The 26,382-nt window shown below is 34.6% G+C and overlaps 4 protein-coding genes across 4 annotated transcripts; 1 reads left to right on the top strand and 3 right to left on the bottom strand.

The window, feature by feature from the left end:
* Window positions 1–546: 546 nt before the first annotated feature.
* LOC105161159 (heme oxygenase-like, multi-helical) lies at window positions 547–5,266 on the bottom strand. Its single transcript, XM_011078763.3, has 6 exons — window positions 4,713–5,266; window positions 3,689–3,797; window positions 2,694–2,981; window positions 2,157–2,571; window positions 1,779–2,045; window positions 547–1,307 (listed from the first exon to the last, which is right to left on the bottom strand). The coding sequence occupies exons 1-6, from the start codon at window positions 5,081–5,083 to the stop codon at window positions 895–897; spliced, it is 1,863 nt and encodes a 620-aa protein (XP_011077065.1). The 5' UTR covers window positions 5,084–5,266; the 3' UTR covers window positions 547–894.
* A 4,945-nt stretch (window positions 5,267–10,211) lies between these two features.
* LOC105161160 (uncharacterized) lies at window positions 10,212–12,787 on the top strand. The gene is made up of 2 exons (XM_011078764.3): window positions 10,212–10,716; window positions 11,867–12,787. Exons 1-2 carry the CDS (start codon window positions 10,354–10,356, stop codon window positions 12,392–12,394), a joined length of 891 nt encoding a protein of 296 aa, XP_011077066.1. The 5' UTR covers window positions 10,212–10,353; the 3' UTR covers window positions 12,395–12,787.
* Window positions 12,788–12,796: 9 nt separating this feature from the next.
* On the bottom strand, window positions 12,797–17,044 carry LOC148788540 (ammonium transporter 1 member 2-like). Its single transcript, XM_088879503.1, has 2 exons — window positions 16,513–17,044; window positions 12,797–14,187 (listed from the first exon to the last, which is right to left on the bottom strand). Exons 1-2 carry the CDS (start codon window positions 16,946–16,948, stop codon window positions 13,082–13,084), a joined length of 1,542 nt encoding a protein of 513 aa, XP_088735629.1. The 5' UTR covers window positions 16,949–17,044; the 3' UTR covers window positions 12,797–13,081.
* Window positions 17,045–21,473: 4,429 nt separating this feature from the next.
* LOC105161213 (LOW protein: ammonium transporter 1-like protein) lies at window positions 21,474–25,366 on the bottom strand. Its single transcript, XM_020693507.2, has 9 exons — window positions 25,042–25,366; window positions 24,853–24,912; window positions 24,152–24,199; window positions 22,938–23,070; window positions 22,754–22,830; window positions 22,500–22,595; window positions 21,977–22,047; window positions 21,797–21,887; window positions 21,474–21,711 (listed from the first exon to the last, which is right to left on the bottom strand). The coding sequence occupies exons 1-9, from the start codon at window positions 25,264–25,266 to the stop codon at window positions 21,601–21,603; spliced, it is 912 nt and encodes a 303-aa protein (XP_020549166.2). The 5' UTR covers window positions 25,267–25,366; the 3' UTR covers window positions 21,474–21,600.
* Window positions 25,367–26,382: the final 1,016 nt, after the last annotated feature.

Below are 26,382 nucleotides of genomic sequence, written 5' to 3' on the forward strand. Positions count from 1 at the left end.
CCATCCAACCCACTAAGAAGATCAACAATGCAAAAGTCACCATGTTGATAATGACAAATTTTCGTACGGAGGCAAGAAAAAGTTTGAATCTTTATCCATTAAACAACAAAAATTATTGGAGGAGATGAGTAAGAAGTCTAACTCAATTTTCCATCAATCACACAAAGGGCCTAACATGACCAAAAAATAGTTGGGGGATTTGTCTTCTTATCTCATGAGAATCTTGTTGAGATTGATTTGCCTTATGGGATACCATATTGTAAATGGATACCCTTTTGTTGTTTAGGTTAGAAAAATGAAAATGCTTCATCTCTTTGTCATATTGTCAAAGGGTATAGTCCAAATATACTATATTATAATTTAATACCAAAAATCGAGTGAACAACTATAAAAATATCTCAACTATTTGCAATTAGAAACAAAAAGGTAAGTAGATATGCTGCTAAAACAAATTTTGTATCAAGACAAGAGCACATCATCTACATATGGCTTCGTTTGTGATGTGGAAAAACAAAAAATTCAATCATCATAGGAAAAGCTGCGAAATGGAAAAGAAGTTCCCCTTCAAATACAATTGCAGTTTTGAGAATCCACATACCAACTAGTCCAAAATGTCATTCAAATGTAAAAACCCAATATTATACACATCGAATGGGGCAGGGTTCAAGCAGGAGTGAGTAAAAGGTTCGACGAGTAGAAGAGCACCAGGCAAAAGAATTGCATTTACAGTTCTGAATGATCCCCATAGTAAAAAACAAAGGGAACGATACACAGCTCATTGCTGATTAGAAGACCCTGTACCAAAAACAACAGAGGTGATTGGTGGCCTGAGACAAAAACAGCCACCAAGCTTGTATATGTATCCTATTATATGAACATCTCTCAAATTGTTTTCTATGATCCAAGAATGAAAGCATGAATCTCTGCCCAGCTAGATACTGTATATAGAACTCCCGACAGGCCCTTCCACCCAGATGAACTTTCCTCAGCAAACTGTTTCTGTTTCTCGATTAAACCTGGGAATAGAGGAACAAAAGAAACACCAAAATGACTTCCCACTCTCCTCAGACTTGAGCTTGAACCTATCACGATACCAACATCTGCCTCAAGCAAGCAAAGTAAGTCACCCACTGAATCTCCAATATATACTGTCAGAATCTTCTGATCCTTGCAGCAGTTCTGCAGAATATTAGTAAAAGCTTCAACCTTGTCGAGAGGAGACTCAACTTTCTTAACAATGTCGCCCGTGGATAAAGAGTTTTCGTAGATGAACTCATTTGCATGTATATTCACAGAGTCCAAGCCACCTGCTTGACATCAGAGAAAATTAGCATACCAAAAAGTTGCTGCACACCTGGAACAAAATCAGTCCTTTGAAGAATCCTAAGTTCAGGTGATAACTAACAGGATAGAACAATACAGAAACTTTGCTATAAGAAAATGGACAAATTCAGCTTTCCCTAAGAAGACAACAATAGCAAGAAAAAGGCATGTTAAGGGTACAAGTAATCAGATGTCTCCTTCCTGAGATACATATACTTGGTCAGATGCTAAAACTTGTGAAATGAATAAGTAAAGGCAACAACTCTTCCCTTAATTTATAGCAATTAACGAGAATTGTTTTGATTTTGTAGTATAGGTTGTAATAAGCTCATTTGCAAATGGGAAAACGGAATCATTAGCTCATAAGTAAATTAAAACAAATAAGGCATAAATAATTGAAACTGATTGAATCCATAAATAAATACAAACTCCCATCGTTCCACAGAAGAACTCACCTGAGGAAAAAGCAGACCGGATGAGATCTCCACACCAGCAATAGGACAGGACATGGACATTTGTGTTCAATTTCTCACTCTTAACCATGTTCTGGAAGAAACTGGTACAACCATCTTGGAGAATAAGGCGTTCACCAGCTCGTTTTATATCATCGACATTCAGACCCTTAAGCACCCCAGAATCTATCACCCTCAGATTTGCTTTTTTCTCAAAATCTGAGAGGTCTTCGAGTGCTCTTCGCAGCCCTTCATAATCGAATTTTTCCACTGCAAAGCACAGTTGTTTCTCAAGCCTCAGGTCATACACATGCCAAATCATAAGTAAAGACGAAAAAGCATCGTTATTCTTTTAAGAGGGAGATACTATAATGCACTCACCTTTATTTGAAAGCAAGATGCTTTCTACACACTGTTCATACTCTTCAGTGTATTCTTTGGAAAGTTCTCCCCATGTACTTCTTAACTCGACTGAAGACATCCGAGAAAGTTGGTTTTCTGATTTATTTTGGTCTGATTTTGGGGCGGTTATAATAGCTATTTCTGCCAAGATGGCAGATGAGTCCAAAACAGTGCATGTCAAATCAAAATCTGAAAATAACATGAGACAATGTTCTGCCGGATTATGCTCTTTAGATAGAGGAACAACAGTTTTCTGAGCAAGCGGCTGAGCTAGGAAGAACTCTATTTCCAGTTTCATAGCTTGATGATAGAGCTTTTCAATGACATCAAGCTCTTCCCCAGTTAAAGACACACTTAACTTGTCCAGAAGGTCCTCTGTTTGCAAAGCTGCAGCCTACATCAACAAAACAGACTTGCTCAGATGTAAACACTATGTCCAATTTCTTTTTCATGACTGAGAAAGTCAATTGTTAACAACAAAGAGGCCCTGATGGGTTTTTCATTAGTAATACAAACCTGAAAAACATCAGATGAATAATTGTCAATCCATTTCTTATAAAGATGAACTTCATTGGGATCCAGAAATGCCTCCAACTCCTTGCCCAGAAAGGCATAAAGCCTCATACAAGGAGTCATAGCACCAAGAGTATAAGCTGCCAATTTTGTTTTCTCAAAAGGAGTGGCCAGTTTACCAGGAGCTTTTACTCCTTCAAGTTTTCCAGAGGCTGTTGCCAGTAAAAAGTCTGTATACTTAACAGTTGCAGCGTGTGGAGTGCTCTCTTTGGGCAAATCAAAACCCCATCCCTGCATATTCCAATACGGACAACCGTTACAGAATGGAAAACTTATCTGCACATGATACCCAAACAACATAACGAAAGACAGCACAGCTCATGTTGCATTACATGATAGATACTGATCAGAGGAAACAGCGATTCTTTAGAGAACGTATAATAAAGAAAATGAGAAGTTGAATTAGGAGCATGTACACTAACAAAGGTGAGCATACGTGAATCTGTTGCCAAACTTTCAAGATAATTCAGAAGCATTTATGTATTTGTTTAGTGGTTTTGTGTATGGGTGGGTGGTGTGCGGGGGAAGGGGGACTGGTATGAGAACAGAAAAGGTTCCATCAAAAATAATGAAACAACTAACAGAATTAGCCACAAGCAGGCTGATCTGATTAGACTCATCTCCTTCTGGCCTAAGCTAATCTTCAGAAGACATCTTCAGTACAAATATTCTTCTTCACAACAAATTCACCGAAAACTACAACTCCACTGTTCAGTATTTGATGACATTAACACACTTATCTTCTTCAAAGTTCTGGTTTATCACCAAGCCCTAAGGCATTGCGACTAGCAGCTTTTATCTTGAGTAAATCTATCCTTTTCTTTTAGTAAATACAACAAAAGCAATATATCAGTTCATAGAAACCAACGTTTCATACCAGAAAATGCATAAAGCATCCGCATGCATATATGCATCTGCAGAGTCTTATCCATACTTACTTGAACAAATGAATCATGCATTTTAAGCTCTTCTAGAACACTTTTCCGCAATTCGTTAATCCCAACTTTTGCATCATCATCATCCGCACACTCCTGAGCCATTTCATACCTGATGCACATTTTTTTTATGAATATAAGAAATCCTGTCACTTTTGACCACAATTGACATCATAGACATGCAGCAGAGGGTGAAACAGAAGCCAAAACATGGACACTAGGCCTGTGGCGACCTAGATTTACATTTGTTACAACATCTGGCAACTTGGTCAAAGAAAATCTTTCTGATAATTTTGAATCCATAGGTGATGGATTGCCCTCCAAAAACTGTGGATCTCCCGTGTCTTTATATTTTTGTTTTCATTTGTAAAAGATTTTGTGTGTTTTAATTTTGTGTCAATCTGCTCCTCTGCCACTTGGCAAGTCATCAGCTGGAGAAATGAACTAATAATGGCAGGTGGAAAGAAGAACGAGAATAGCATTCCGCATAAAGAAGCATCACCACCTATAGGAAACTGGTTAAGATAATTTGTTATTTGTTTTATTCCTGAAATTGAAGATAAAAGAAGACACTTCCCGATTATTTGTTCTCCCACATTTTCCCAGTAAACTATCATCCCAAGAATAACAAATAATGTAATGAGTATATGTTTTGTGCAGAAGAAGTGGATAATATGGTCGCTTTACTGCAATTTTATCCCTACTAATGAATCCTAATTTGTATACCAAATAAACCTATAAAAAGAATAACAGAGCAAGATGATAAGAGGTTGACAGTCCGAAAACCCATATTTATACTAAAATTCACTATTTGACGAATGAATTCATAAAGAAAAACCAACAAAGAAAACTATCCAATAACTGACATAGAATCAATACTAACATTCCAAGATACCATAGAAACTTCAACAAGCCTACACTCAACACAAAGAAACAAACATTAAGACAGCCCTATTAGCGAAAACACAATAAACTAAAACAGGCAAAAAGGGAAAACAAACTATTAAAACGGTTGTAGAATACTAACGCTTTCGCAAAGGCGCGGAGGAAATGTACGTCCTGCGCGATATAATGGCGAAATGTATCGAGTTTGAGATTTCCGGCGGCCAAACTGACCACAAAAGGAGTGTAGAGAGCTTGGGTCCACTCCTTTCTAAACTTGATCCAAAATCTCCTCCCTAAACCCTCTTCTATCGGTGACGCCGGCAACTTCACCGTTGCCGACGATGCCATCGAGATTTTGATAAAATCACCGGTGGTTGACGCAGATTTGTAAGATCGGAAGCAGGGAACGAACACTGAAGAATGAGGCACCGGAGAAGAAGCGGACGAGGGTTTTGGCAACAAATTTAGCGAGAGTGGGAATAGGGTTTTGGAGAAATGGAACAGCTTTTGCATCAAAATCGCAATGAATCTCTTATTCTTATGGACTTTATGCTCTTCTTGATTGGATTTCTTGGCTTCTTGTTGAGAAGGTGGCGGCAGCGGAGGAGTAGGGGGCGGTGTATGGCGGAGGAGCAGTACAGTCTCTTTCAACTGGAGAAATTCGACGGATGAAACTAAGAAGTGATGGCTACCTTTCTCAGCCCATTTATATATATAGACCCGAAAGTGAAGCCATTGGGCTCAAACCGTAGACAGTTGAAATAAGTAACTGCAACCCAACAGAAAGATTAGGCCCTGTTTGGCTGTAGGATCCAGGGGACATAAACCCTTGCCGAATTGATAAGATTAAAATTTTATGAGTTCGAGTTTTAAAAATATAAATATATGTGTATTTTGATAATAATTTATTATTTTTTAAAAAAAAATGTAAGTAAATCTTTTGTTGTATTGCAAAATAAGTAAATTTATCATTTTATGAAAATAAGCGGCATTTTGCCCTTTTGTGTTTTTCAAAATGTGAGGTAAATTGATTCATTTTAAAAAATATAGGGGGAGGAGAATAAATTGCTATTATTTTTTTATGAAAAATAATTTGTTCATTTGCAATATCGTTGATTTGAATTATTGATATATTGAATCAATTAATGAGACGTATACTATTTCCGAAAAATTGAACTTCTCTCTGTATCTTAGACAACAACTGAATTTTGCTACACTTCTACAAGCTCGAGAAGGATTGTGTGTTTAGTTGACAAGATTTGGCTTGATTCGAAAAGATTATGGAATTTTTTTGGGTAGTGATGCGAGTAAGAATCGCTCGCTAAATAGATATTCGGACTTGAGGTTCCGGCTAAATTTTTTGAAAAGTCGGGAAAGGAGACCTGAAAAAAAAATGTTAACACTCCTATACTCAGATCAATAAACAGTTGAGGAAAAATAGAATTAAGCAACATAAGATAGAAATGAGTGCTTAAAAGATGATAAGAGAGTATTTGGTAGAGTGTTCTTGTAGTGCTTTCATGCGTATGTAATGCAAAAATGTGTTACTTTTAATCGAGGGGGAAGGCTTGCTTTTGTAGCCATAGTCCCCCAGCGGGTGAAGAAGTCTGACCTCGAGGATAAATCCCCTAAAAAATAGGAGGCAGTAGGTAAGAATTTCCAAGGAATCCCGTTAGCTAAGGGAACCTCGGTCAGATAATCCGCAAGTTCCCAAGGGGTGGTTAGGGCACGCGTTATATCCGCCTTCGTCTTTGAGTTTTGTCATAGCCTATGTGGCCGTTTGCTTTTTTTTTTTTTTTTGGTCGAATGGTTTTCTGCCACCTAGTAGGGAGGTCAGGCAGTAGCTAGGACAGTACTAAGCCATCTTCGTCCATGGGCCGATATGAAATCTTGATTTTTTGTCATAAACATGATGGAGATGCCCATAATTCTTATATGATTATGATCTCTTAGGTTCTGTTATGTGTCAAAATTATTCTTATAAGGGTGAAGGGCTTACTCTCTTAGATTAGCATCAGAATTGATCAAGTATTTATTTTGTCTTTCTTCTATATTTATTCAATTAATTAATATATAATAAAAAAATAATTTTTTGCACGCGCATGAAGTGTGCTTCAATCGCTATATGTTCTAATATAATGAACTTGAAATAATTAATTAAAAAAATTATAACAAGATTTGGATTAACAATTGATTATACAAAGGGCAACATTAAAGAGGCGGAGAAGAAGAGGAGGCGGTGGAATGATTTCAAAACCTTTGGGAAAATGAGGAGGAGAAAACCAAGCGACAAAGAGAGAAGAGAAGGAGAACATATACAAAGAGAAGAGAGGGAGGCGGAAGAATGGGAGATTAGGGTTAGGGTTAAGATTAAATAGGATAGAACTTGGGTCGGGTAATAGGCCAGGTGGTGGGTCGGGTCATGGGCCAAGGTAGTGTGGGCTAGGTTGAGAGCCATCCAGACTATCCAGTGAGATTTAGGTGTTGGGCCTTTTTGGGCTGGGCTTACCAAAGATGGGTCATGAACCATAATTATTTACACATACTGTAGTTAAATTCTAAACTCGCCACGTTTTAAAGACAAATGAAGAATTATAATTTGATTAGCATGGAAAAATAGATAATTAAATAAAAAATAATCGTGGTTGAATTAAAAGTAACAAATTGTAGTTTTTATTTCAAAGATATAGTTTTGATTGAATTAAATTTCAAAAATAATTATTAAAAAATAAATCAAAGATATTTAGGTTTGCACTCTAAACAGCAAAGCATGATTGTTTGGAAGGTCAAAGGGCATCAAGAGTCTGCTTGGAAACACATTCTAAAGCATATTTAGATATGAAAATCCTTTTTAAAAATATTGAATATTAAATGTATAAACCAAGTTTTGCTTATGAAAAATAAAAAAGATTAAAATTTAGAGTAGAGAGAATTTATTTTAAATTAAAATATTAGCTCATCTTTATTTTGATGATATAAAATTTGCAATCCTCTCCCCAGCCATTTTCAGGTTAAGAAGATGTGAAAGTGCGCTTATCTTTATAAAAACAGTGCGTTCCTAGGTATGAAGTGGAAGAGAAGGTATATCATAATTGGGGTTTTGAATAAGACGACCTTTTGATTTTTCATTTTATTCGTTGAAAAAGTAATAAGAATGAGAGGTGTTAAGCTTTTGTTCATCTTGGCATCGACTAGATAATAAAAAGAAATAGCAATATATAAACTCTCGGTTTGATTAGGCTTCTGCTGGAACTGCGCTCTCTATGTTTTGATCGGCTGACCCGCTGAAGTGGAAATTTCAGAGGTTGGAAAGTCTAAACCACTTGTATCACTCAAAGGAGATAAGGGTATCACTCAAAGGAGATAAGGGAAGAATCACTTCCCCGTTCTTCAACATATCTTTTCTATTGTTTTATCTTCAGGTAATCTTTTAATTCTCCATGGACTCACGGGGGGCCTGAGGAAGAACTCAAGCGATTGCTCGAAGTCTAGGATAGCCAGATAGTATCATTTCAAGTAACGCAAGTGACTAGCTATAAAAGTGACATGATGCTCGAACATATATTTGCTTTGAGTGCCTATTTATTTTCTATTGGTATCAAGGGATTTATCACAAGTCGAAATATGGTTAGAGCCCGTATGTGTCTTGAACTTACATTAAATTCAGTTAATATCGATTTTATAATTTTTTTGATATTTTTTATAATCGTCAATTAAGAGGAAACATTTTCTCAATTTTTGTTATAGCTATTGCAGTCGCTGAAGCAGCTATTGGATCGGCTATTGTTTCATCAATTTATCAGTGTTGAACTATTGAACGTAAAAGTTCGACTATTCCTCACTCGACTTCCATTCTACCTGCCCTGCTAGTCACATCATAGGCATTCATTGCAGAGTTCTTTGTCGATAGGGAAGTAGGGCAAGTAGGTTCCCAGAACAGTCTCAGAGTACGCAAGTCTGACTTCGATTGGAGAAAGAGGTGGGGTTAGGCCAATAAGGCTAAAGCTGCTAATGAAATAAAATAATCTTTTTGATAATTTATATAAATAATAATTGAAAGATAATAAATAACTTTAGCACAAATTATATGGCTAAATTGCAAAAAAAAAAAAATTTGTATTTTGAAAACTCAACGAAAACCCCCCATCCTGTTTCAAAAATCGATAAAGTACCCCCTGTGTTTTTTTAATTCAACACATGCGCCATTTTTTATTTTGAAGTGTAATGGCACTAAAGCTTTACATCGTTTGACCGTTATGTCCTATTTTAATTATATATAAATAATTAAAAACTATAAAAAATAAATTATCATTTTATATATATAATTTTTTTTTAAAAAAAAAAAAAAAAGAAAACCCTACTCCCATCCCAGCCTCCCCAACCCCCACCGCCTACCTCCATTGCCATGCCCCGCCCTTGTTGTGACTGATCTAGGGATGACGACATCTCCCAACAACAAGAAAGAGTTGTTGCCCAAAAAAAAAGGGCTGACAATCTCACTGTCACCCCCAAATTTGGAGATGCCGTCGTCGCCCAGACAGGAGAAAGAGGGTGATGATGAGATAGGGGCGGCGGACGTCCCCAATTTTTTCTTTTTTCTTTTTTAATTAATTAATCATTAAATATATATTTTAATTAATTAAAACTAATTTTAGATAATTATTATAATTATTAGAAATTTAATTAATAATTTGTCTGATATAATACTAATTTAAATATAAATATCATTTATAAAAAATAATATAAATTTAATAAAATATTTTATTTAAATCAATTTATAAATTATAATTTATTATAATTGTTTAAGATTTATATTCATGTCCATATCTAAATTTAAAAAAATAAAATTTAGTTTATTATTTTTTATAATGTAAGTTTTTATATTTTTTTGGTATTTTTTTTCATATAAATATATTTTAAAAATTTTTGAAATAAAACAAATAATGTATATAAATATGTATAGAAAGTATATTTTTATCTTTTTGATATTTTTAAAAAAATTTAAAATAAAAAATAATAATGTATAATTTTTATAATGTAATAAATTTAAATATAATTTATTTAATATTTTTAAGTATATAATATTTAAATTAGTTGGTAATGTATAATTTTTATATTTTATTAATATCCACATTTTTTTATTTTTAAATTTTATATTGTGATTGTAATTCAATTTTTTAATTTAAATTATTGAATATTAAAACTTTTATATAATGTTTTGTATTATTAAATAAATATATTTATATTTTTTTTAATTTTTTAGAGATGAAAATAGAAATACAAATACTCAAACCAAGTTAAAAATAAGTGAAAAAAAGGGGCATTTTAATTAAAAATAGACTAAAATATTAACCAAAACGGCTGAAATCGAGAACGAGGTACAACATCCGCACGTACACACCACTTTCCATAAATTTATAATAGAATGGGATTTTTTGTCTAGAATTTTAATATTAAGAGAGATTTTTTGCCTATTGTATTAAATACAAGGAGTTTTTTGTTAATTCAACAAACACATGTGTAAAGTGGAATTTAGCCAATTAAATTTGGAGGTTTTGTAACAATGAATATGTTAGGGGTGTTATATGTACATATGTGAAAAGTTAGGGACAATATGGACATCTCCTACTTTTTCAGCTCAAAAACAGTTGAAGACCAACCAGCAATCAAACTGGCTTAGTGGATCAAGTTACTGCATCGCAATATTGTACCTCGTGATGGAATTATTGTACTTTCTATTTTCATTACTCTGATAATGGAGCTTTCTTGAATCGCCACTGTTGATGGGCTCTCAAGCAATTCAATTTCTCTGCCATTTCCCCGTTTCAATTTGCCACAACTGTTATGGTCGGTCCTTGGATGGTGGATACGGTAATAGTAAAATTCGTTGGTGGTGGTGTTTTTCTGGTGGCCGGAGCGGCGGCTCGCGGTGGGATTGGGAGAAGAATGTAAACCCCAGGCAGAGGTCCAGATTTACAGACTCTTATGTGACGGACGAGTATGATGAGGAGTTTGAGTATAGTTTCAGAAACGGCGCGAAGGAGAGGATTTGGTGGTCTGATGATTTCGGTGCAGAAGATGACGATGAAGACGACGAAGGGTTTGGGATTCTCGAAGCTTCCATTGGATTTAATTGGGTTTTGAAGGTAGTCCTTTGAACTCAATTTTGCTTGATTTTTTTAACTGCTATTAGTGTAGAGTTAAGATAATATTATCCCAGAGTTGTGGTGAATCTTGACAGACATATGAGAAATTCAGAGCTTGATTATTTTATACTCACCTGTCTTAAATTCTAAAGTTCACATATAGCTCTGTTCCTGGTCTTGCCAGCAATTTGGTAAATAGGCAGATGGGAGTAAAACACATATAAGGCAGTTCGATTTTCCCATTTGACTACGTCCACATATTCGTGTTCAAGTTCAGGCTAACTTTCGACAATCTAGTCATTCTGGTTATAAGTTGAAATAACAGTGTAATCTTTGTTGAGAAGCAAATATACTCGGAGGTTGTTGCTTTTCACAGCTGATATCTTTCATAATCTTGGTAGAGGTTGACGGGCAAGTTCGATTGAAGTTTTGGAAGTCAGAATCGGGTTGGTAAAGCTAGTTCTTACCACAGATCATAGACTGAATCGCCTTCTAATTTCAAATAATTCATGTCAGTCTTGCTAATCTTCTTCATAATCATGTATTTGGTCTCACTTGGTGCTTTAAGCAGGCGGCAAAGTGTCGGCTTCTTTTTTGTGGCCATTCTGGATATATTGTACTTAGTATCGAACGTAATTAGCAATTTTTTTTTTATCTGCTTCTGTTCGCTCTACTTTATGCATCCGTTACACCTCAATTAATAGGTCTCTCGCTTTACTATAGTCATCCATTTATAGACGCCTAAGACATTTAGATTATCCAAGGTCTATCTGAGGCTTTTTCTCAAGTTTAAACTCTTTTGCTAGTTAATTGTGCCCTATTCTTTTAGCATGTAGAGATTCTATTCATTACATAATCTATCTCTTGCTATTGTGTTCGAGTTAATGTTGTGCTATTACATAATCTCTTTTAGCATGTAGAGATTCTGTTCTTTACATAATTGTTTAATGCATCAACCATCTGTCAGTTTTGCTGCAGTAAATAGATTGTTCATTCACGACATTGTTATAAAATTTTCTTTGTAAACATTAGTAAGATGGTCGACTATGGGCGCTCATTTCAGCTAATATTTCACTACACATGATGCTAAGGACTCGTGCCAGGAATTTTGTTTCCATTTTGTGATGCAATAGAGTTAGCTTTACTGCAGATTTTTCGAGCCTTTGGGTGGATGATTCCTGCAGTTATCATCTCGTTGCTGCTTGGAACTGGACCTAACGCTATCATCATGGCCTTAGCACTACCCCTTGCCCAATCAGCACTTTCTTTGGCTGCTGAAGCATTATTGGGGACGGCCGATGAACCCCCAAGACCAAGACCTAAAAGCAAGAAGAAGCCTTTTGCTGGAGCCAAAAATCATACCAGAGTGAGAAAAGAAAAAGAAGTCCAAACTCGTAAGGGAAAGGAAGCCGGGAATTATAAGTCATGGGTAGATGCAAATAATGCTTGTACCAAAAATGAGAAACGTAAACAACAAAGATTCAATGGATGGGATGAGCTAGATAATCAACCAAGAGTGGATGAGGAACCTCGTGTTGCATCTGTTAAAAATGCAAATGAACCAAGAGCGCAAATGGCAGTAAAAATACGCAGGGGAATAAAGGGAGATACTCCACTTCTTATGAGACTGTTGATTGCCATGTTTCCCTATCTGGGATTTTGGACAAAAATATTCTAATCTACTTTAGTTTGCATTCAAAGGTATCCATTCTGGGGGAATCAAGATTTCATTCAATATGGTCACATGGCCTTGACGTTGCTCATGCTCAACCAGTCGGAACCAGATAATGAGATGGGGTCGAACAACATTTGCTGACTATGCCATTTTAGAGCTGAAATGTATGGTGAATCTTGGTATGATGTGCACTGGTTCGGTGTCTGAACCCTGCTTCCACAGTTAATTTTCCTAATTTCATTACTACAGTCTACAGTCCTTATCTGCTAGCTTACTAGAGGACTGTTTACAGTCTATGTATTTATCTTGTATTCTGTGTTAGAAAGAACGAATGCTGTGAAGTAACACTACACGTATAGTTTATACAGTCTATAGGGGCATTCTCATTGTTTGATTCGCGCCATGTGCACATAATTATATTGAAGCGTATATTTAAGGAAATATTTTATACATGAATGCACAGGTATTATATAGAAACATATCAATGTAGAAAACCACTTGAACATTGATGTCCTAATAGCAAACTTCACCTTAATCGATCTCCTAGAGGCTCCAACACAAGGCAAAAACATCCTTTCATATGGCCAACATTCACATCTTGTCATCCTCAATAACCATATCCGAACTTGTATTCACATGTCTTTATAAGACGTATTAATTCACTCCAAAAAAAGTGTCGACTTTTTCATGTCACACACGAATATGTGGGGGGTGGTCGGATGTATGGTCGGGTGTCGGAGTATCTGTTGGCTCAATCCTCCTCATCTTGAACTGTGGCAAGTTGGAATTCTCACCTTCATCGTGGTAAATATAGGCCATCCCTCCATGCCTTGTCAAGTCCATTCCGGCCATTTCATCCTCACTAGAGATCCTAAGTAGCCTCAGCTTGTGGAGTACCAAGAAGAGTGGTGCCATTGTAGCCGTGACCCACCCAATTATCACCAAGATTTGGATAACCTGCGCTGCTAAGAGCCTCCCACCACCACCCATGAACAACCCGTATGGTCTATCCGGTTTGCCCGGATACACTTCATTCACGTAATCTTTCTTTGCAAATAGTCCAGTGAACAACACACCCCACGCCCCGCAACCACCGTGAAGTTGGGCTGCCTCCAATGGATCGTCATACTTCAATTTCTCAGCCAACTTGTTGAACCCAATTAGGACCCAAGCTGCCATGAACCCGCATATGATAGCGGCCCAGGGCTCAACTACCGAGCACCCTGAAGTGATCGCAGCAAAACCTCCCAACAACCCGTTGCACACATCAATCACATTCCAATGGCCCACCAAGAACCTCTTTCCAAAAAGAGTTGTCAGGGCGGCCGTGCTCCCGGCCAATGTTGTCGTGACAGCCGTCCTCCCGACTGCACTCCATTGGCCGTAGTAGGACCCCTTTGTATCATACGACTTCAAAATTGTCAGAAAGGAACCGGGGTTAAATCCGTACCAGCCGAACCACAATAAGAAGCTGCCCAACACTACTAGTGAGGCACTATGGCCACGTAGGGCAACAGACCGGCCGGTCCGATCGAACCTACCTATCCTAGGGCCTTCAATGAGTGCTCCCCACAAACCGGCAATGCCACCAACCATGTGAACCACGCCTGAACCGGCAAAATCAATGACTCCTGAGCCAAATAGAAAGTTTCCATCGGACTTAGCCGCCCCAGCCCAACCATCACCAGACCAGAACCAGTGTGAGACTATTGGGTACACAAAACCGGTTAGGAATGAGGAGTATATTAGGTATGCCACAAACTGCGTCCTTTCTGCAATTGATCCACTAGTAATACCTGATCACATATGTAATAAAGAAAAACAGAGTTAGATACATTTTATACCTCTAAAGTACGCCGTCTCGGACAAAAAACACGAGTTGACTGCATTTTATTCCTTCTAATTTTATTCATTTACAATGTTAATAAATTAACATTATAATTGTCAAGTATTGATATCAATTTTAGTACCTTTTTATGTGGTTGTGACTTTGATGAAGGATGAAATGGGAATTATACTCTTGACACAACAACTTACCAGGTGAAATTAGGTTTTGGAGAGAGTAACCCTCTTGTAAAAATAATATTTTGAGTATTTATAATGGTGCTAGAAATTATGTAGTGTGGTGGAGTTTGTGTATTTATTATATGGCTATATATAAAAATTACTTTTTTACCCTTATAAATAAATGTGTATTACCAACATATACATCACTTTTGGAAAAAAAATATTTGTGCATTATATTAGATATAATTTTAATGACAAAAATATTACAAGTGGTCATTGAACTTACTGATGAAGTTAATGATATTGTTATTGTCAACTGGAATAAAAGATGACTTACCTAACTAGGGAAGGGCATACTGCAATGGTTTATGATGATATGATTAATGACGAGCTGTGTGCTGTAATTGATAAGTGGAAATGATGTGGCATATCATACGAGTTGTGTGTTGTGTAATATGATTGGTGATGGGGATATCATACAAGCTGTGTGCTGTGTGATATCGAGTAAAAAAAAAAGGAAATATTGTGATTGAGATGAGGTTGATAGTCGGTAAAGCCATTGAGTAATGTACTCCAGTTTGATTAAGCAAAGCCTTAAAAAAATAAACTAAAATGTCACTATTATGTCAAAAACTGATATATGATTATGAGCATTTGTGATTTCTTATATCTACTGGTATTATTTGACGAATATTAGTTGGTTGATATGATTGTATAATATTTGACTTGTGACATATATATATGTATATCGATTGTTTTACTATACTTACTGAGTGGGCAGCTCACGCCTTGCCATGTACTTTTTTCGGAGATAGATCACACTGACTAGTTATTGGAGTTTGAACCATGTCGTTATTGTGAATAGATGGCTTAGCCATGACATCTAAAGCCAAAACTTTTGTTATGAGAATATTAAATATGCCAATCTCTAGCCCGATTTGCATTTAAAATCTTGTATAACTGGTTGTTGCGTTATTTTTCTTTGGAACTTTGTAAATAAGAACGTTTGGAGAGAGTAAAATATTATCTTTTGAATATGCTTATTATCTCATGAGACGTTTATATATTATATTGATAACTGAAAATATCTTATAAGAAGGGTTGTAATCAGGAAAGTGTATGATAATTAGCGATAATTAAGTATAATATTGTAGGGAGTGTTACAATATAATATATATATATATATATATATTAACTTGTTACTCTATTTTTAATTTAAATTCTTGACTTATTTTTATTTTTAAACTTAAAAAATAATTTGGTGATGATTTAATGTGCAAAATGCTACACTATTTTAAGAATAATATAATTATTCAAAACATGAGGGGTATTTTTGTCAAACTTTACAGGATAATTATTATATTTGCTAGTTTAAGAATAAATATTATATCGAGAATAATTTAGAAGGGACAAAGTGTATTTTATCCTATTATTAATAGTTAAGAGTACTTTTGTCTATTTTCTTTCAATTTAACGATTATCTCAGCGTAAGTGAATGTTTATAATTGATGAGGGTGGCATAAATCCACGACTCATCATTGAGAGTAAAAAGGATGAAAATATTAAGGGATGATTACACTCCCCTTTCCTGAAGTTTGGTGTAATTCCACATAAACCCCTTGTGGTTAGAAAATTATATCTAGCACTCATGAGGTATGCTTCCATCTAATAAATAAGTTTATTCGTTAGTCAAAATTCACTCAATTTGCTAGTATTAGCCAGAAAAATGAATGAAAATTGATATTTACCATCGATTAACTTATTACTGATTTATTGCAGGCCAAACAATTTTTTTCGAACTAAACTATCCTTATAATAGTGAAAATATACCTCCTTTCATACATTAATGCTTGAAGATGTATGAAGGTAATTTGATCATAAAAAAATATTTATTTGACTTGCAATAACTCAGTAATAAGTCTCTTAAGAATTAATATAATTTTTTTTGTTAATAGATGGAAGCAAATCATAGGGTGTTAGATATAATTTTTCAAAATTATAAGGGTTGTATGTGTAATTGCCCTAAACAGTGTAATTATCCCAAATATTAAATATTCAGTAAAAGTAATCGCAGCAGATGAAAAATTACACATTAATCGTAATTTAATACACACCTGCTGCAGCAATGGCGAAAGCCCACTGATACAGAAAGAAGCTGTAATCCGCCGCCGGCGCGGGGAACTCTTTCAGCCCGAAGAAATGCTTGCCGATAAACCCATTGGACGGGCCTCCGAACGCGAAGGCGTAGCCGAAGAGATAGTAGCTCAGGCCGCCGGCGGCCGCGTCCAGGACGTTGGTCAGCATGATGTTCATGGTGTTCTTGGCGCGCACGGAGCCCGCGCACAGCATGGCGAACCCCAGCTGCATGGCGAAAACCAAGTACGCCGAGAAGAGGAGGTACGTGTTGTCGATGGCGTACGTGGCGTCCGAGAGCTTGGCGGAGACCGCCTCGAAGCGGGTGCATATGAAGGCGGCGGCCGCGGTGGCGTTGGGGGCGCCGCCGAGGAGGGGGAGGAGGTCTGAGGCTGTGCAGCTCATGGGATCAGCCATGGAGGAACCGCTTCTTGTTTTGTTTGAGGAAAAAAAATTGAAGTGGAAATGAATTCTTGAGATGATTTTTATAGTGGGAATCCCATTCTGGATTTTCTTTTTCTTAATTGAAAATTATTATTATGATCTTATAGGAAAAAATGCAGTAACTCTCTTATGCTATTGTAAATGTTCAAATTATCCCCTTATAAAAAAAAAATAGTAATTTATCTTCTTGTATTTTAAAAAATAAAGTAATTTACTTTCATATATATTTTCAAAATAAAGCAACTTACCTCCTTAAACAGGTAAATATAACAAATCTTTTAGACAGATCCGAATTTTATACATATATCATCATAATTAAGATTCTTTATTATAAAATGGAATTATATCTTAATTTTCATTTCAAATATATAAAATTTATATTAAAATAATATTTTTTTATAGGTGTATGTGTAAATGGAAAAAGTGATGCATGAGTATAATTTAATAATAAAAATATGTAAACCTACATAGATCATGAAAATATATAAAAATTAAAGAATAATTTATGATAAAGAAAAGAAAAATCAAATTAGGGGATTTGTGACTTATGTCACACAATTTTGAGACATGTAGATATATTGTTTAAAGTAAATGTTTTAGGGATTAGGTAATTGCTGAATTTTACATATGTAGGAGAAGTCAACTCTTTGCAAATTGTCAAATCAAGCCATACCCAAATAATGGGGGTATGTAAGACTATTTTGTTCTATGTAGACACTAAGCTAAGATTTTATTTTTAGTCCTTTAAGTATATAAATATTACATTTTTGGAAAAATGTAATATTTATAAAATTAATATGTTTAATCCTGTAACTATATACCTATTAAGTCGTTGGTCATTTTGAAACGATTTTGGCTTTGATATGAAGAAAACATGCCATTTTCTGTTATATGATTAATATTTCCAATATGAAAAATGCAATTTTTATGTAAATTAAAAGTGAAATTTTTCTTTTTTTTTTAATTAATTATAACTATAACCTTAGGGAATATTAATCTTGACTTATTTACTCTATGATCAACTAATATTAGAATCTATTTAACAATAAAACTGAATTCTATTAGTATGAGGTCATGGACTAGAATTCTATTAATGTATCAGTTTTTAATTTTTCTTTAGTAATAGTTGTTAATTTATTTATATGTAGTTGTTTGTTTATTCAAATTCAAGACTTTCCATGAGGTTCGGCATTATTATGAATATCCCAATACCTCCATAATTTTAACATCCGTCTAACAATTGGTCCATTCTGCTAGTTTTTCATTCATTTTTTGTGGTAAACTAATCAAAATGCTCTTGTAGACCAAGATTTTATAATTTATTTATTTTATAATTTTTTTATTGACTAAATGGATAAAAAAATTCATCCATTCCGTCCAATTTTTTTTTAAAAAATACAGTAAGAACATAATTGGCAATTTCGTACCTCCATCCAAGAATTATATAATTTCATCAAATATCAATAGGAATATTTGTAATTTTTTAAATAATAAGAGATATTCATAATTACGTCATGCCTCATAGGAAGTCCTGTAATTCAGCCAAGAAATAATTTCATAAAATTTTTAAGGTCATGAGGTAACAAAACCATGGGATAGAAATTAGGTTAATTTAGGTTCTTTGACTTACTCAATTTATTTAAAACAATTTGCCCTAAGGTTGTTAGGTCATCAATGATGATATAAATAAGAAAGGTACTAATTAATTATTATTTAATATACCAAATTACAATTAACCCTAATTGAGAAATCAGTCTCTCAATTTATTTATTTATTTATTATCATATATTTGAACTATTTGCCAAGTTTTAAATATAATTAGTATGAAAGATTCAAGAATTGAATTAATTAATTACTTAAGAATACATTACACTAAATGGAATCCATAACTATTAATTGTTAATTATGCTTCTGTATTAGCCGCCTAATTAAGACTAATTAAATTTATATAATTATCATCTCTCTCAAAATTAGTTATCAAATAAATAAATATGTGGTATCCACAAATTTATGACGTTATTAATCTCTTTTACATATTAAACATTTCTTTTACGCTTTATTTTTTAAAAAAAAAAATCATCCGTAAATCAAAATATAATTAAAATTGATTGTTATCGAATTACAATAATAATATTAAATAAATCAAATATAACCAACACCTACTGTTCAGCAAACACAACACACTTTAAGATCATGGGACCTCAATTTCGCCAAATGAAGTAAGCTTCATTGGCTTTTCATATCGATCTGTATTGGAGTATTATATCCAGAATGTTTGATTAATCAAAATTAGCTGAGGTAATCGAGGCGGGCCCACCGCGGATTAAATACTAATCCACTTGCATTAATGTCAAACCTAACTCTAAATAAATAAATAATAAAAAAGTAAATAATCTCAAGATGCAAAGAATCTCAAGCTGATACTTTCAATTAAAATATACACATTCTACACTTACTACAATTATTTAATTAATAAAATGTATTATAATATAGAAACTACTTAATCAAACTTTATATTAATTTTTACTTCCTAATTATGTCTATGATATTCCCACTTTTGTTGTTAATAAGGGTGAGGCTGTGAAACGCCCACGTTTTGACACGTCATCTCCAATTATTTAAATGCAATTTTGACCTAAAAAATAATTTATAAATATTTTTAACAAACCCCCCCCCCAAAAAAAAAAAAACAAAAAAAACACCCATATATTTGTTGTCGTTATAACTTTGCAACTTAATATGAATTTGGACGAACAAATTCACAAGGACGTATTTGCAAATTGGTCCAACGTATTAGTATAAGGGATAATTATAAATACACCCATGAACCATGATCTATTCACACAAATCACTCTTATTTTTTAAAAACTGCACAAACACCCACAAAAGGTCAACATCATTCATACAGACCATCACAACTTTTTGAAAAATTACTCATACACCTCGTAAAAACATCATTATTGCACAAACTATCCTTGGAGTGGTTTATGTAATTATGCAAAAAATATGAATTATTTATATAAATAAATTATAGATCAAGGAGAGTAAATACAGTTATCCCTTTTTATAATAATTAGAATTTGAAGTTGTGATTGTACGTCTAACTCAGTCATCACTGGCTTTTCTCTAGGGTTAAAGAGTAGCTCGAGGTCCAATAATTGCACATTTATTAGTATCACTGACTATTATCAACTACACTAAAGTTTATAACCGGAGTCCACAAAGTGTTGTTTTTAAAAACCTTTGTGAACACAAGTATATGAGGATCAACTCGACAACTTGAGAAGAAGTTGAACGGCTTAAACATAAAATCTAGTGTACTACAAACCAAATCAAGTTGCATATTACGTTACCAGTAAGATCCATACCTAAGTACAGACAAGTGAGGGAGAACAGAAAAGATGAGCTAATAAAGGTAGAGGAAATCAAGAAAACATAATGGTAAGAAGAAAGAAAGCCTAGCTAGAAAATGAAGCAAATGACAGGACATGTGTAGCTCATACTGACAGTGATGTCTGCAGTTGGAAGGCTTTAAATATAATCCAGAAGACTAAAACACAACTGTTTAAGCTAATAAATATAATCCAAGAGGCTAAATCACACAGTCTGGACATGGCTTCTCAGAAGGAGAAGTGGTCACTTTGACCCCAATTAAAGAATTTCATACCAGAAAAACATTGATGTCTCTATATGCTGTGACAGTACCAATAACTGCTGCTATTTTTCAAAAGAAACAAGATTCTTGATGGATTTCGGGACAAGATAGTACTAGTAAGCAAGTAAGTCCAAGGAGCTCAAAGCAAATCCCCACCCCCACCCCCTAGTGACCCAGGGGTTGGCTACTTGTACTGACGACCTATTAATATTAGCAACCAGTTAAGATGGTATTTCAGTTTATCAAACTTATCATTATTCTACAAATCACAAGCTAGATTCAGCGATGATTGTAGGTTGTGAATATCCTGGTCTGACTATAATCGGTGGAACTGTCATGACGAGCTTGCTCTTTAGACAATCTAAATATGTTGCAGTACATGGGAGACCCTGATGGAAAATCTCATTTTTCATCCACAACTTAGGCTTCATTCGATTTTGGTTCTCACCTTTATCCTTTGAAATTCTCATTCCTCTGTCAAAAATATAACAGCAAATCTCACAAGCCACTCGCATAGCCGCTAGTAACCCTACTTTTGGAGGCAACCATTTACAAGATCCAATTAGTTACACAACCAAAAATGAGACTTCAATCCACAAAATCAAGCAATTAACAACCTCATTATGGGCACTGACATTATCGATCTATTTAGTTTTATGATTTGGTTGTTACAAGAATCCTAAAGCTAAAATAACTTCGTTTGCTTAAAAGATTGAGATGAGCTCCTGGATCAGCCAATGAGAAACATTTTACCAGATAATTTGTCTTGCTCCATGCAAAATTTCTCCTATTTCAAATAATTCAAAATTTGCTCAACATTCTGTGGATCACGTGAACTCGATATGCCCAAAATAAAAGTAGAACCACTTGATATATTACAAAACTTTACTTTTGACATATAGCTACAGAATTACATAACAAACTTCAGCAGCAGAAGGCAAGTGTCTATTCAAGTATTAAACTTACAGTCTCAGTTTCCTTTTGACTTCAATTGACCTCCAAGTAGGACGAGTCCAACAGTTGCAAAAGCAGATAAGACCGTTGACGAATAGAAAAGCGCGAGAAGAGCTCCACGCAACGACTGCATTCACCATGATCATTTTCGTGATTGATCATCAGTGAGGATCATAAAAGAAATGCACTAAACCGAGTACATTTTCATTCACCTTCGCAAGAAGCAATGCGTTGTCATTTGCGTACTCCAACGAGCTTTCCGGTATGCTTTGGATGCCTTGACTTATTTGCCATGAAAGAATCCTATAGTTGGAGGTTTCAAGAATGAATGTTGTAAGTTTTAAAAACTCAAGTTGACGAACGAAGACTCACAGCTTACATGTAGTGGTTACCCAAAAATGAAGCCAATGGCAGCACCAATGTATGCTTTTTCTGGAGTCAATTCAACCTGAAGATCGCCAAACTGTTGCATAGGGCCAATGTTATTCTGTTAAATTAGTTGCAATGTAATGAAGCAGAAACGATAGGCTGCGATTGGCTGGATGGCTACTTCCTAGAACTTGATTTCCAGAAAAATTAAATGAGAAAAAGTAAATTTATGGAAATGAGAAACCATTAGATATGTGTGTTTGGAAGGGTTGTTTTATAGGAAAGAATACGATGATTACTATTGTTGTGACATATCATTTACGTTTTGGGTATGTAGGAGAGAACAGTTTTCCAAAAGTTTGAAGGGGTTCTAGCATGCAAGGTTGTCTAGGAAACGGAAGAAAAAAGTTTGGAGGCATTTTTCTCAATTACAGACACACATGAGATCCAAGAAAAAAAAAAAACAGATCAACAGAACACATTCTCATGAAATAAGGTGCCCATCCAATTGCAACTGAAATTTCTTTCAACTGCAAGCAAGTATACCTTCAGCACCCTGTTTTCCTGTTTTGGTTCTTCAGTAGCTACCTCAGTAGGCCTTGCAGATAAAAGCTTTCCTGTCCTATTCATCACTTTGGCAATCTATGCTGATCAAGAACTAACAGTAAGTTTGAGGATAGGCAGAAAAAGAGGGGGGGGGGGGGGGGGGGAAGCATCTATGCTGGTTAAAAGTTCACTATAAGTTAAATTTAGGCAATACCATCATATCTAAAGAAAAACCAAAACGTTCCAGTCCATACATTTTGTAGTTCACCTTGACCATACTGACCCATGGACTGGAACCTCCTAGAAGCAGATACCAAGCGCTTGCCAAGTGCTAACTAGCAATAAGGCCAAATCAGTGAAGTAGTAATTCGAACTGAGTTTAACAAAGCATAAAATATGTGAATGATCATAGAAGTGTATATATGACCACACACTTGCCTGATTTACTTTTGGTGGTGAGAGAGCCTGCTAATAGAGGCAGCTTGCTTACTAAGTTCGCCGAAGTCAATGTGTCTGCAACTTCCCATGCTCGACTTATATTTAATAAAGTCTCTCCCAGCTCTTCACCACACTATAATACAAAGTGAAGCAGATATTAACATCTATGAATTAGTCAATTAGCATTTAGAGGATTTGGAAGAGTTAAAGCGATTTTCCATTAACAGACAAGTAGCCTCAAAAGTAATTTTGCAGCATCACCCTTATCATGTTTGTAATAGATAGAGTATGCAGTGGAGGAAGAAAGTTTTCAATCATCTCTTAAAGCCAATCATTGATCTGAACTTGCAAAAAGAATCTGCAGGTTACTGCAAGATACTTTCATAATGTAATACCACTAGGAATGTTATATGACACCATAATTCATAAGGAATCACCTAAAAATGGTTACATGAGGTATTCAGATAATAGCATAGAGGTTTAATTTTTCATTTATGCTTCAAAGATAGAAAAAGACTGTGTTCTCAATACCTCTCTAGTCGTTGATCAGGATAAAAGGACGCCTACGTCAAACCCAAATCCTGTTTTCTTTTCCCTTTCTAGTGTGAATGCTGCTGTCTTTCTATAAACTTTTATCTGTAGCTCACACTGGAGAATTTATCATAGCAAGGTGGTATATCTATAGCTAATTATTCAGTAGATCTGGTACAAGTACAAGCTGATACTATCTTTTTATCCATACGAGTAAATACCAAGGTAATCCAAATTTCAGTTTGGACCCAGATCAGCTTTATAGGAAACCCTAAGTGCATAACGAGAATGTGGTATCCAGTGCCTATCATGAGCACATAGAGAAAATCATACATACACTACTGTACAAATATGAAGCTTTATGAAATTGAGCTTAGAGGTGAAGATTAACAGAAGGCAAACAGCATCACAAGATTATATTAATTGATGTTCTCATGTAATTTTTTGTTTTTCCTTCAAACTAACTTAAATCTTGGATTTTGGTTAGAAAATGAAGAGGAAAAGGAAAAAGATCAAAGAACAAACACCTGGTATTATCATTTGAAGTTAAGATAATACTTCCTTGGTGTTTTCTCATTTAAGTTCAAAAACTAAACAAAGCATTTGTCTTCACAAAAGGAGTATCGGTCAAAATTCCTAGTATATGAATATTTCCATTTATAAGATAAATATTGAGTACTAACCTCATCTCTGACAGCACCATTTGAAAGATCAAATGCTGCATCGTTCAGCTTCAACATAAAAAATAAATAAATAAATGGGAAGATAGTTAGACATTCTCCACAAGAAGAATTTCTCCTGTCCATAAATGAAGAGAGAACAAAACCCAAGAAAGTAATAAGCCAAATCTGGAACAACGTTTAATCTTGTTAGAGCAAAGTACAGTTTCCTACTCTCAATATGCAACCCCCAACACAGGTTACACTCATGTTACATCATTGTATTACAAAGCAATGATCAAAGAGATACAAGAGTTATCTCCAGAGCAAAAGGTATAAAATTGGGTGCCATCCCAATATGCTTCAACAGTTCCAATCATCCAACCAAAACAAGTTACAATCTTTCAGCAATATAGTACGATGCTCAAAGTCCGAACAACGCTACTTTGCCACTATAAATTGTCCTTTTACTCTGAAAACTAAACTTCTTAAGGAATTTACAGAATGCGGGTACAACTTTTCTTTTGTTAAGTGCAAGTTACAACCTTTGAGGCATAATATACGTAAACCCAAAATGTACATCACACTATGAGAGTATGCTCCAAACGCCAACATGCATCAGCTAACAAACAACCCACCAATCCAAGGTACAACCTCTGAGCGATATTGTACAAACCACAAATCCAAAAAGTCATCTGCGCATTTACTCTAACATTAAAACTTACATCTAACCGGAGATCCCGCGGTAGCTGCTGAAAATAATCCGCCGGAAGAACAAAACAACCCTGCGAGCCCAACAAAAGGAAATTACCAATACCCCCAAAATAAAGAACATAAACATAAAACAGTTTTCGAGCAAAACATCATGACATTCACAATGGAAGAAAGAAGGGTGCTGATTTTATTGCCCATACAGCGAGTTCTTGGAGGAGAATTTTCGGGTCAGGGTCAAGGGATTTCGGGGAGTCTGATGACTCTGTGAGAGCAAATGAGATTCTTGACAGGGATTTGGATTTGAGGGAATTGCAGTGTGGGAAAGAGGACAGATGGAGTGGAATTTGAGAGAAGTAGTGGGCATGAGAGGAAGAGAATTTGGAGGGAGGTGGAAGATGCAGAGGTGGAAGAGAAGCAGTAGCCATTTTTGAAAGGTGGTTGTGAAAGAGATTTTGGCAGTTGTGTTAAGAGTTAGTCCTCTCCTCTGCCTCTCACTCACTCTCGGCATTATTTTTTCTGGTTTTGGGATTCTGGAGATTTTTATCCATCCATCTGGTTGTGACACTTGCCATGCTGACAATGATTGCACAAATTCTTGGATATGGTGGAGTTTGTTTCAAATACACGTCTGGTTTGATCTTTTTTCTAAAATTTGGTATAACTACATATAAACTCTTTATAGTTTAGAATATTATATCTAATTCTTTTGAGGTTTGCTGATGTGATTCTATCTAACATATAAGTCTATCTATTAATCAAAATTTATCAAGTTTGCTTATATTAAAGAAAACTATATTTACCTTCGATTGTTTTATTACTGATTTATTGCAGGTTATCTAAATATTTTTATGATCAAAGTACCATCATACTTCTTTAATTTTAATGCATGTGATGAGGTATATCTTCACTGTTATAAGGATAGTTTAGTTGGAAGATTTTTTTTGACTTGTAATAAGTCAGTAATAAGTCGATCGAGGGTAAATATCAATTTCCATTCAATCTTTTTTGGGTTAATATCAATAAATTTGATGAATTTTAACTAACGGAAGAACTTATTTGTTAGACGGAAGTAAACCTCAAGAATACTAGATGTAATTTTTTAAATTATAGAAGGTTACATGTAATTACACCAAACCTCAAGCGAGGGGTATAATTATCCCTAAAAATTATAGGGATAGTCGACACTCTAAAAAATATACAATTATACTTTTTCTTAAAAAAATTTAAAGTTATACTTACACTTTCTCTGGAAAATTTTTAATTTACACATGATCTCCTTCTGTTGAGATTTAGACAAAAAATATTAACCTTATAAAATAAATTTTTAGTTTCACCTCTCATTTTTTCAATTATATTTTTATACTTATCAAAGGATAAATGTAATAAATATATATATATATAGAGAGAGAGAGTGAGATTAACATCATTATATTTTTTTCCTTATAAATACAAAATTATTATACGTTTATATTAAATAAGAGATACAATTAAAAATTTATATAAATATTTTTACTAACATTTATATTTTTCATTTAAATATT

Source organism: Sesamum indicum, linkage group LG4 (genome assembly GCF_026168435.1).
Source record: "Sesamum indicum cultivar Baizhima isolate 11 linkage group LG4, ASM2616843v1, whole genome shotgun sequence".
Classification (NCBI taxonomy): Eukaryota; Viridiplantae; Streptophyta; class Magnoliopsida; order Lamiales; family Pedaliaceae; genus Sesamum; species Sesamum indicum.